At 35.4% G+C, this 13,170-nt stretch overlaps 1 protein-coding gene across 6 annotated transcripts in view; it reads left to right on the top strand.

Moving 5' to 3' along the window:
* Syde2 (synapse defective Rho GTPase homolog 2) overlaps positions 1-10,939 on the top strand; it is a 59,180-nt gene extending 48,241 nt beyond the window's left edge. For 4 of the 6 annotated variants that reach the window (XM_063257463.1, XM_023561298.2, XM_063257455.1 and 1 more), the window contains one exon: positions 2,539-10,939. In XM_063257463.1, coding sequence (XP_063113533.1) covers positions 2,539-3,038 — 500 coding nt within the window. In that variant the 3' untranslated portion in view covers positions 3,039-10,939. The other 2 variants (XM_063257473.1, XM_063257465.1) reach the window with 2 other exon arrangements.
* The last annotated feature ends 2,231 nt before the right edge of the window (positions 10,940-13,170 follow it).

The raw sequence follows: 13,170 nt of genomic DNA on the forward strand, positions 1-13,170 counted from the left end.
CCCAAGGCATTCAGGGAGAAATTTCCTTGCTATGTATCTTATTTTCTTTTTAGAATTTCTTGTACTTCAGAGTTATAAAGAGCCACAACCCTCTTTTTACATTTTAACCTTTTTTAAAAAAAATTTGGGCAAGAAGGTAATTTACTTTGACATTTCTATTTGAAAAATTACATCTTAATTAGTTGAAACTGTAGCATATCAACATTAGGAGGTAAAAAATCAACCTGCTAATAGTTATTCAGAGCATTTTTGCACCAAGTCCCAAATTTTTTCAAGTACCTTCAGGGCCAAATTGACAAGAGGTCAGGGACATACACACACTTCCGTTTTAACCAGAATAGTCTTACCATGTTTTGTGTGTTACATATTGAGTTATGTATTAGTCAGCTTACCCAATACTGAGACACTGTATCTGATACCCACAAGTTAACTAGGAGAGGTTTAATTTATGGTTCCAACAAATTCAGTCTGTAGTCAAGGGACAGTAAAGCCATGGTTTGTTTTAAAATAGTTTGTCTCTATGGTAACCTGATTTTTTCAGAACTTGAATTTTAGTTTAAAAAATATAAAATAATAATTTAATTGATGTTTAAAATATTTTCTAGGAAAATAGAAAAATAGTGTTTTAATAGAGACTTGACTAAAAACAGCCTTTAGAACCTGGCAACAACAAATGAAATCTGAGCTAGGTGCAGTGGTGCATACCTATATAATCCAAGTGATCTAGGAGCTTGGGGGAGGAGGATTGCAAGTTTGAATCTAGCCTGAGCAACTTAAAACACAAAAATAAAAAGGATTGGGATATAGTTGTGAAGGTCCTGGGCTCAGTCCCCACTACTACAAAAAGAGGGGAAAAAAAAAATCTAGATTTTGCAGGTGAATGTTGGAAAATGCAGGCATAATAAGATTAAGGTACACACAGTCAAAAGTTATGTGATTGGATTGGATCACATGACCTGAAGGTTAGCAGTGTTACCATTAATTGGTTGGCAAAACAACAGGCCTGACAGTTAAGTAGTAAGAAAAGAAATAGCGTAGAAAATAAAGGAGAAAAAGCCAGGAGACAGTGAAGATAAGCAGTGCTAGCCGTTCTGCAGTTACATCAGTTAGTGACGTGGAACATTTTATATTGATACTGAAATTAAAGATCAATTTATAAAATAAATAATGTGTATTTTCCCAAAAATTTTAGATAAAAAACTTTTGGCTGCCAATGATACATAATTGTCACAAAAATGCAATAGGTAGACTTTTTAAAAATGAGTTTTAAAAACTTTATCTATCACAATTATGAAGTATTCTGTTGAGATACAAGTAAAATATTATTTGGCCTCTGAAGAACGTTCTGTATATCACCAACTCTTGAAAACTAAGCATGTTCGTACAGTATTTTACTTAATTTTACATAGTAGTAAACAAGCATTCGTTCTATATTATAGGTTAGTATGTTGTTACTGATTTATGCTACCTTTATCTTAGTGAAGTATAGAAAGAGAGGCATTGGGGCTGGGGATTTAGCTCAGCGGCATAAGCACCTGCCTTGCAAGCAGGCAGTTGTGAGTTTGATCCCCAGTATCGATAAAAAAGAAAAAGAAAAAAAAAAGAAGAGGCATTTATTAACTGACAATAAACAAAAAGAAAAAGATTAGTATGGATAGTCTATTGACTATGCTTGCATTTCAAATTAAGTCAGTTTTATAGGTTGAAGAGGCTTATTTTGTCCAGAATGTACAAGAGTAAGCAATAAAGCCAAAGTTTGTTATGAAATAATGTTTTTCTCTGTGGTAATCTTATATATGGCTAATACAATCTCAGAGATGCAGTGTAACTTACAGCAGAAGAAAACAGTCTTAAAATTAGGAATGTCTTTTGGGATTGTTAAATGCTTAATCAGAATGGGAAAATAAAATATCTGTACTATTTCCAGGCAATAAATGAAGACTAATAGTAGCTAATGCTGTGTAATCAAAATCAGGTAACAGATGGTTAAGTCTAGTCTTTGTGTACTTTATCCAAGTGACATTTGGGCTGCTTAGTAAGTTATGACACTGCTGCTAATTGCAAAAAAGCCCACTAAGGTCAGAACTTTTAGAGTAATCACTTTAGATGCCTTTGCCTCGTTTAGTGTTTGCAGATAATAGAATTTTTGTTTTGTTTGTATTCCAACATGCCTTGCCTGCTTTTTGCTGTAACCTTTAATTTAGGAGAAGCTACCAGCTTAGCTTCTGTTTGAATTATAGCTAGATAATAATTAACTTGCACAGAAAGTTAATCAACATTGGAAATTTGATTTACTTGGGGACATTTTGATATTAGCATGATTGGCATCACTGAATATTCTACTAGCTTCTACGCCTAATCTTGATTTCATCGGGTGATAAAAAAATAATTATGGAATGCTTCCTTTTGATAGTATATATGCATGTTTTTGTTTTAATGCATGTTTGTAGTTGATTATTAAATGGCTTATCTTTACTTTTGTTTTTTTAAGACCAGTTGGACTCCTGTTATTAAAGCAAATTTATTGTTGATTTCCAGTGCACCATGTAACTGTCAGAGAATCAGCAGACAGTTTATTCGCAGAGCAGTCATCTTCTCTGAACTATTTGAGGCGGAAAAAAGAACGACCTTCTATGTTAAATTTGAGTAGTGCCAATTCATTGGGAGTACTTAGGCCAAGGCAGACCAGATTAGACAGTCCGCTTAGCAATCGTTATGCAGGAGACTGGAGCAGCTGTGGAGAAAACTACTTTTTAAATACAAGAGAAGATTTAAATGGTGTGGACTATGATGATGTACCTTCAGAAGATAGAGAAGATAGGGAAGGTTATGGAAGAATGGAGGGACCAGAAATAATGATTGAACAGCCAATTCCCACATCCAGAGAATGCACATTTCAGTCATATTTGAGAATGCAGACAATTGAGTCCACTGTGGACCGAAAAGTTAATCTCAAAGATCTACAAGAAAGTATTGATACTTTGATTGGCAACCTGGAACGTGAACTCAACAAAAACAAGGTCAACATAAGTATTTGATATTGAGGCATTTTATCTGATTTTTAGTGTCTTAAAGTTTCAGATTACTCATTTTCTTTTATTAACTTTACAGTGTTTTTATTTTTTCACTCCTGAAACCTTCAGTTAGTTTCTAACAAGTTCATATGATTCAATTAAAATCACTATTCAGTAATATAATTTTTACTTATTTCATTAGAAAATTTTTCCAGAAATAAAGGTAACCTGAATTGTTTGCAGTATTTTAATGAACCTTGCCAGTTCTATGGAGGTTACTTTCTAATATACTTGTAAGGTTAAGGTAAGTTACAAGCTCAAGTTTTTGTATTTTGTAGGAACTGCTTTTCGATAGCTGAGATAGATGCTCCCTTTAGTAATAACTAGTCCTTGTCCCAGAGGAACACTGCAGCTGCTCAGTGTGATTTGCAGTAGGAATTCTTGTACACTGCAACATCATGTGGTCTCATTTCATTTGCAATGCAAATGCTGCTATAAGAAAACTTTTGTATAAATAAAAGAAAAATTATACAAATATTAATGTATTCTATATTAACATTCAGTAATTATTTAAGCTTATACAAATTATTTTTATAATCCTAAAAGTATGTATATATTTATAAGTGCATATATGTATAGATATTAGAGTGAAAGGGTTGACTATAGAATCACTTGTATTTTTTAAGATATATATGTCATAGCACCAAAATTATTGACTAAAAATTTAAGTTAAAGAAAGATTTACATAAAAACATTAAAATATAAACACTCTAGGAGCATCTGAAGGAAATAAATAGTCTTTCCTTTTTTGATTTATAGGCAGTTGCAGTATTCCCTGTGAAAAGTCATCTTTCTTTTAAAGTGACAAAATCCTTCAATCGTTAAGTGATAAAGTTCCCAGCTTTCTGCACTAGTAACTTAGATTTTAAAAACTTCAACTCTTCTATGCATTTTATATTCTATGATGTGTTAAATATTTATTTTAGTGGCACATGTATAATATTGACTTTACAATTACACCATTTGTTTCTAAAGAAAGCATCTTGCCAGCATACTACGTGGTACTGATTTTTTAAAATTAACTTATTTGGGCTAAATATATTTGTAAATTAGTTATCATAGATATCACAGCCGTGATTGAAGATGTAAATTAGAAGACTTTTAAATCGGAAAAATTTTAAAACTTTTATACCTACAGAATTGTGTAATTTTAAAATTATAAATAAAATTTGAATTATCAACTTTAGTGTGTAACAGGCATTAAGCTGACTTTGTCATTTTTTAAAACTATGATATTTGACTATCCCTATGCAATATACATTGATAAACAGAACACTATTTATTTTGAAAGTATAAAAAAATAACTATTTTTATAAGAAATATTCATTTTTTAAAACTTTGTATAATGATTTAGAATTTTAAAAAAGGTGATAGGCATGTTATGAGTAAACAAGTCAATTGTTTTAGAGCTGTGCATGGTGGTGCATGCCTGTAATCCTAGGAGGATAATAGTAAGTTCAAGACCAGTTGGAGCTACATAGAGAGACTCTGTCTCAAAACAATAAACAAAATTTTTTTTTTACATTGTACTGTTAAAAGTTTTGTGGGGAAACTGTCTCAGTTTTTTTTTTTGTTTATTATATCATACATATTATATGAATTGAGTAAGTTGTTCCAGAAATATAAAAATTTTATTAAAACAGTATAACCTTAGTGTCATGCTATTATTATAATTATTTTAAGACTCTTTTAATACTCTTAAAACATATTCTGCATTAAGGTATGTATAATAGCAATTATGAGTCCAAAATTGAATTTTCTAGAGTCTGAAATACTTTAAGGACCATACTTGTATTATTATTTTATTCTGAATGAGAATAGTTCTTAAAATTAATCTCTACACCTAATGTTTGTTTGTTTATTTTTTGGTATCAGGAATTGAACTCATGACCTTGTGCTGTGCCCCTGCGCTATATCTAGCCTGGGCCCCATTCTGCCAGTTTAAATAGAGAATTCTAAACTTTTGTTGTTGTTTTTGTTGTTGTTGTCTGAATCAGAATACTAGCTCTAAACCTCTGTTACTAACTGCTGCTTTCAAAAGTGCTGAATGAATTTAAATGCCTTCATTTTAAGTAGCCTTTTACTTCAAATCTTTTTGAGGTTTTATAACTGCTTTTTGTAATTTCGTGGACTCTTCCCTACGTAGAATGTCAACCATCATTTCTTTCCGAGCCATCAGCTTTGACGTTTAAGGATTAAAAATAACTTTAACTTCAGTGCATGTACCTGGGTAAAAATTCTGAACAATTTAGACAGAAAATTAAAAGGACTTCTTCCTGCCATCCACAGTTTTATTGATGCTATCCTAAGCAGGATTTGTTGATTGTCTGCTGTGAATGCATTTTTGGTTACCTTTATAAGTTTAGTTATCTTTATTTCTTAATTCATTGATTTTAAACAGTCTTTTGTGCCTCTCTACCATTGAGGAAATGGGTAGCTCTGTACTTTCAACTTATAATCACTTCCTTATTTCTATAAATTATACTGTTTATGTGCCAATGTTAATAGATGTTTATTATTTCGTGGATTTACCCTTGACTTATATTTTCCCTGTATATATTGATTTCAAAAACTGCAAATCAGTAACTAGTTGTTGTGCTAGAGTATGTAAAGTATTCACAATAACCAGATGACTTATCTCTTTATGCATATCGTCTTTATATCTTTAAGTTTATGCTGATTTAATCAAAATGTTCCAAGTATAAAGGAGGAAATTTTTTTCTTTCACAACTACCATTCTTCAAATCATGCCATGAGTTATCTGCTTTATAATTGGGTCATGGCTTTTGCATATTTTATTTTTCCTGGAATATGTAATTGCAAATACATTAACTTTTTAAATCATACTATCGAATGGCAAAATTTGTTCAGAATGCTTTTAGTTCTCATCCTGGGATGCCTGAAGTATATTCTTGTTTCTGTATTTCTTTGCCAGAACAAAAATATCTTCTACCCTATGAGATTATTGTTTTAGTTACTTTTCTTTGTGTTGATACAAAACACTCAACATCCCTTTGGGAGAAAGGTTTATGTAGCTCACAGTTTATAGAGGTTTCAGTCCATAGTTGGCTGGCTCCAAGGCAAGGTGTCTTCACAGAGGAGAACAATTCATGGTGGGCAGAAGACAACAAAGCAACAAGAGAGCAAGAGACAAGCTCGTTCTGTCCATTATATTGTATCCAGTCCACTGAGATTAGGACAGTGCCTGTCCAATCAGTGGACTGATCCAGCAATCACCTACCCTCATCTCAGCATCTTTAATCCCAGCATTGCACTATGAGCCAGTCACATGCTCTAAATTCAACTGCCTTCGGAAAAAACCCTATCATGGCATGAGGCTTTGGGGGACATCAAGACATAACTGTAACAATCATTTTATGCATCTTAATCAACTTTATAAAATTTAGATTTTTAGTTCTTACCTTGTGATGTATTGTCTCTTAGTCCTGTGGTTTATCTTGTGTTCAGAGCCCCCTGTTTCTTGAATTTTTAAAAATATATTTGAAAGTACTCTTTTTGTGGTGTCTTTACAAATGGTACATGGAAGTAAATTTTGAATACTTGCAGGTCTGACCAGGCCTTCTTCATCTTTATTTTGATTGGGTCTGCAATCTTACATTGTCTCATTGTCTTTTAAAATCTTGAAGGCATTTTACTGTTACCTTCAAGCACCAGGTTTTGTAGTAACCTATCAGAGGAGAAACAATAAAAGTAGTGAGAGATGATTGGATTATGGCTACATTTTGAATTGGGGGCCAAGAGAATGTGACAGTGGACTATAGGAAATAAGACCTAGCAACTTAATAGATTGCCATGAGATTGAATGAACTTTTTCATATTTTTAAAATGTGTACCTTGTATTAGATGGTATTATAAATAGTTATCAAAATGTCTGAATAATGTTCTGGTAAGTAATAGTGCATTTGTACTTGGTGACGGTCCTCTAGCCCAGTCATCATCGGAAGCAGAAAGTCTTCATTGTATAATTTGTCCAAGTACATACATATAACTGTCCTTGGAAATGTACAGATGTATAGCTTTATATGAGGGAATCTAAAGAAACAGATTTGGGTAGTGCTACGGTTCTGAAAATAATTTTGTTTCTGGACCACGGGATGACTTTGAAAGTTACAATTCTGTAATTTAAAAACATTTTTAGATATTTTTATATGATATAGTTATGTTTAACAAGTCCCAAGGACTTCAGAATAAGCAGAAATACTCTTGCCTTCATCCCTATTTTTGACTTGGGATCCATTAAGATTTGTATTTGATGAGCTGTGAAGTGTTATAAGTCAGAGTTCTTGGTTGCATTCTGACTTAGCCAAAAAACTGATTGGCTGCCTCACACAGATAGTAAATTTGTTGAAAAAATAGTATGTCCAGAACAAGGCTGTTTTAGAGTTCTGACTGAGTTTATATTGTGGTCTAGGTAGTGGTTTCACGGGTGATGACATATGTCAAGTTGCATAACTTAAAATTTGTGGCTTTTATAAATCATACTCCAATTTTTTAAGTTTATTAAAAAATTAAGTCAAAATAGACTTGGGAATAGAAATGGAGAGAGGCTAAAGGGTCAGGAGGACAGCAGTCAAGATCATGTCTGGCTTGTAAGCGGAGGCAGGGTGGCAGACTGCAGCCCTTCCAGAGGGAGAACAGCAGTGTCTCCTGAGATCCACGCCATGTTGGAACTTAGGACTCTGGGAAGCCAAGCCAACACCTCCCCTCCCTGGTAAGCGGCAGTAGTTTAGCCCACTGCAGCCCTTCCAGGGGGAGAACTAGCAGTGTCTCCTGAGATCCACGCCATGTTGGAGCTTAGGACTCTGGGAAGCCAAGCCAGCACCTCCCCTCCCTGATTTATTATGTATGAAGGCATGGACAACTATTTCAAAGAAAACAAGAATCATTATGGTAGTCACTGTAGATTTCCTGTTGCCTTGTTTTGAAGCCCTGTGTTGCTGGCGTCGTTCTGTTCTGATCACCTTTGTTCTGTTTTGTTTTTTTTTATTCTTTTCAAAAAAAAAAGTTTAAAACAAAAACAAAACCAAAAGATCATGTCTGGCTGATGCCGCTACCCCCACACAACACTGTGGCCACCGTTGGAATTAACCAAACATCTTGGCCTCTTCTGTACATCATTCTTGGCTCAAGGTCCCTGCCCGAAGCATCAGATTGTACTCCAAGCTCCAGGACTCATCCTTTCCCTAAAACTTACAGTGGTATATTCTGTGACTGCAAGAAAGGAATATGAAACTGGCAACTGTCCATAACACGTCCCTGAAGTCCACCTTGCCCTATTGTCCTCAAATTGGAGTCTTTCCTCCTCAACCCTGTGTTTCACCTATGTGTCTGAGTCCGAGTGCTGGATGTCCTGAAACTGCGCTTCAGTTTGTTACTGCTAGTACCACAACCCAAGCCACTATCTTGTCAGTCTTTTTATTTTACCTCTACTATCACTCTCCTTTCCATCTCCCCATCCTGACAGTCTATCCAAACAAAAGTGATCAGATCATTTCCCAGACCTTTTCCCTTGCTCCTAATGCTTTAGCAACCCCCAAAGCCTGATCCATGTCTGAGGAGCTTGGCGTTTGCCATTCATTCCCTGTGTCTGGAAAGTTCTTGATTCCATTGACTTAGGTACTCCTTTTCTTATTACCCATCTCTAGTCAAATGTTGCTTCAAAGAACCTGCCTCTAAAAGCAGGTCAGTACCTGGCTCTGAGAACTAGGGGGAAGAAAGATGGAGATTTCTGTTTCTTATAACAAGTACTAAATATTTATAAAAAGGCTTTTATTAAACTTTATACATTTATAACTTTGGTAAATGTTTGTATTTATGTCAGATTTTAAAATAGAAATTGAAAAACAATACCTACCCTTTGTCTCTGTAATGTCACCCTAGCATATTTTCATCAAGTTGTTTACTGAAATTACCTTGTTTTATTTATTACCTGTGTTCATCTCACTAGACTTGAACATAGACTTGGCAGCAAAGACTGTATATCTAGTTTATTGCTGTATGCTTAGGGAGTATAAGTAGAAGATGCTTAATTGTTAATAAGTGAATGTATAAAGGAGTAGTTGGAGAATGGTTATTTTTTATTAATGACTGGGACTATAAGATGCAATGTTTTTGTATTTTAAAAATACTGACTCCTGAATAATAAATTATTTATGGATAAGGAAGTAGTATCTTTTTTTTCCCTTTTTTTGGTACCAGGAATCAAACTCATGACCTCATGCTTGCCAGGCAGGTGCTGCACTACTGAGCTAAATCCCTAGCCCCCCAAAGCAGTATCTTATTATCTTAATAATTTATCTTTCAGAATTAGAGTGGTCTTGGGAAAATTAGTGACTAAAAGTATGTTGATGAGGTAAGTTTTTGAATAAGTTTTTGTTGCAGAGTAGAGTAGAAATAGTTACTTAACATCTGTGAAATGGTGTATCTCACCACAAGAAAGGAAGATCTGAAAGCTTTTATTAAAATGTATTATTTCTCTACAGAAATGGTAAACAAAATATGTCCTCTTAATTAATTTAAACCTGGTTCACTAGAATATACATTTTCTCTCTAAAACTGGGAAAACTGATTTTACTTTATTAAAAGAAAATATTTTCATACACTTTAATGAACCCTATAGATAAGAGTTCTTCCTTACTAAACAGAATCGCAAAGAAACTACTTTTGGAAAATAGTACTACATTTAATATTTTTATTTTTCTTCCATTTCAAGTGTTTGTTTTCAGCAAATGAGAAGCAACCTTTTTAAATACTGTTCTTGGATTGGAATAACTTATTTATTTGATAAATAATAAACACTCAGCATGTTTGTAAGTCATTTTGGGGTAACTGTCCTGTTTTGCTTCTTGGAGGTATAGTGCAAGTTTGGTGTTGATTTCAGTATTTATGTGCAGTACTTTGGAAATTCCACTCTTGAAGATAGAACTTTCCCTGGGGGTTTAAATTCCAACTTTAGAAAAGTACAGTGAATGTCAGATCAAGAGAGGGAAAACCCCTTCACTTTGACATTTTTCGTGAAAGTTATGAAACAGCATACCTATTGCTTACATTTCTTTCTCACAGCTGCAGATATTGAACAGTGACCCCTTGTTCTTGACCTTTGCTCAAAAAGTGTGATGCAGGTTATGAGCCTATTTGTGTCTCTTCTTGCCTTTTCCTCCCCATAGCCATCATAAAATTTACTCTTTAACCTAAGTGCAATTCTTAATCATTAGGTAACTGAGAAAGTGCTTGTCTAAACTGGTAGATAAGAAATGTCAGTGCTTCACTGAGTAAGAAAAGTTCTTTTAAAAATACTTTCTTTATGAATATCTACATACTTTACATTAAAATAATTAAAAGAGAAATGTCAGTGCATAACATGTCTGTCCAAGGGTATAAATCTGTTTGATTTGTACACTGTATCAAAATTCGCCTGTCAAGCCAAGCAAACCTATACATAAAAACCTAAGATCTTTTTTCTTTCAACAAACTTGAATATTGTATCTACTACTGTAAGTGTAAGCATTTTTGTGTATTTGCTTGATCATATCTATCTGTTATCTATCTTAATTTTTGGTGCATTGCAAACTAAGCTCTTAAGAGTAAGTAAACTCCATAGTGGCTTTTTTTTTTTTTTTTTTGGTACCGGACATCAAACTTCTACCACCTTACAACCTTCACAACTTCTACCATATTCAAGGACCACGTATAATGTTTTCTTATTTCTCTAAAAATCTTTAAAAAATTAATTTCCAGGGTAAAGCTTTATATTGCTATTTAAGTGGAAAGTCAGTATCACTTGTATCAATAAGCAGTGTTTATTGTGTGTACACCAAAATAAATTCAAATTTATTAAGACTGCATGACTCGTCTCGTTTTTTTGTGTTTTCTCTTACACTTCAGCCCTCCTTAGCAGCATATGCACCTCTAAACTGCATTACCGTAAGATGGTAGGAGGCCAATAGTATTTTTTCCTTCCTAAAATTAGAGCCAGGACTGCAGTGTGAAAAGCTATCAGAGTGAGGCCAGAAGTTCAGTGGAGACTCTGGGGAGTGAGAGATGCCAGAAACATAGAATATCTGCTGGGAAAGCTGCAGGTAGAGAGTGGGCCCACCACAAAAGAGAGGTCAGGTGGGCTACAATTGACACTACTATAGAAGTGGGGTGTCCTAATCCTTTTGGAGTTCACCACAGCCTACCCTGTGCTGGAGCTACAAGATTTACCCTTTTGGGTAAATTTACCCTGTTTGCCCTGTTGGGTTTCAGTCTTGGCTTCTAATTTCTAATTCTGTATTCCTCCTGTTTGGAATGGGAATGTTTATTCTGTGTCATTGTATGGTGGAAGTGTTCTGCTTCCTTTTTGATTTTTATAAGGGCTCACAGCTATGACTTTGCCTTGAATCCAAGAGGAAGCTAGGCTTTTCAGAAATGCTAAAATTGTTAAGATGTCAGTTCTTAGAGGTAGACTAAATGCTTTTTGTGTAATGAGTTGGATATGAGTCTTTGGGGCTTGAGGGTGGAATGTTATGGTGTGTTCCTTAGAAGTCTCATGTATGGCTGTGGGCTTGGTCAAAGAGGAAGGTCACTGATAAGCATGATTTGGAAGGGTATATTCTTAGCTCTCTCCTCCCTTTTCACTCTGCTTCCTGGTCACCATGCTGTTTTTGCCTTAAAATTGACCAACTATATACTGAACTCCCTGAAACTTACACCAAGTTAAAACTCCTTTTCTTTAAGAGATTAAGTGTCAGGGATTTTGTCCCACCAACCAGAAAGTGACAAATAATACATTTCTTCTTGAGAAGTGGAGAATTCCTTCCCTTTTATGGAAATGGGGAGATGTACAGGATGTTATCCCTTAACAGCTCCTGTTACTTCCTCCTACAGTGACCAGGGGACATTTCTATTGATGGAACAAGAAATAGAAATGATGAATTATGTACTGGGGCAAAAAACAATAATGCTTTGCAGGTAGGGAGTGGCTTGCATAGGTCACCCCAATAAATTTCCCAAATGGCCAAAAAAAAAAAAAAATTGGTAGATTTCCAGCTTTTGACAGATGCTTTCCTTCTCAGAGCCTTGGAACCATGTGTCAGAACTAACTGCTTTGAGCCTCAAATGGCCTAACCACCTTTTTTCCTCCCAGCCCAACAATATCTGCCTCTTCCTCTACCTGCAGGGAAAACTTGCTTTCCGTTTGATTTTATAGTCTCATTTCAAAGAATGTTCTCAACTCACCTGATGAAAATAGTAGGTGCAAATGCTGGTTAGAATTTACTTTGTACTTTATTTTTAAATGAGGTTGTTTTAAACCCTTTTCAAGATTATTCCTAATAAAGTGTCAAACAGACTTAATTTCTCTTGTTTTTTTTTTCTAATAGGCATCCCATGCTGCCACTAATTTCATGACATACTTGTGAAAGACTAATGTCTTCTGTGTTAGCCATCTCAACTTCCTATGTCTACTTAACACTCCCAGCCACCAAGGAGTGATTCAGCTATTATCAGCTATATCCTTTGTCGATGTCCGCTCCCGGCCGGCAGGAAGGACACACGACAAAGTCTGGTAGTGGACAACCTTTTTTTTTTATTTTCCTTCTCCGTACAGCCTGCCCTGGGATCGCTCCCAGCCGAAGCCTCCTCTGGTCCGCTCCCCGCGGCTCCTTCCGGGCTTCGCTCCGAAGCCTCTACCGGTCCGCTCTCCGCGGCTCCTTCTGGGCTTTTACTTCCGGGCTTCTACCTGGCTTCTTCTTCCGCCCAGGGGTGGCACCGGTATATATACGGGTACAGTGTCCAATCATGTTAAAGTAAGCAAGGCAAGCTGATTGGCTAACATCATCAGTTGCCAGGCAGACTATATTGTTGAGCGGGTTGTTTACGCGGTAAGCAGGAAACTAACATATTCGATGGGAGGGGTAATCTACCTCAGGCTTTGCTCTTTACCACAGGCCGCACGTCCGCCGCGCAAGGCGAGCTATCACAGACGCGGCTCCCAACATCTCCCCCTATTTTATTTTTTATGAATGTGCGCATCGTAGCCCTTCCTGGACTGGGTGCAGAGGCTTATGCCCTATGTGTAGGCCCACCGTAGGTC

Source organism: Cavia porcellus, unplaced genomic scaffold (assembly GCF_034190915.1).
Source record: "Cavia porcellus strain 051 isolate PalLab524CR breed Dunkin Hartley unplaced genomic scaffold, mCavPor4.1 scaffold_1, whole genome shotgun sequence".
Taxonomy (NCBI): domain Eukaryota; kingdom Metazoa; phylum Chordata; class Mammalia; order Rodentia; family Caviidae; genus Cavia; species Cavia porcellus.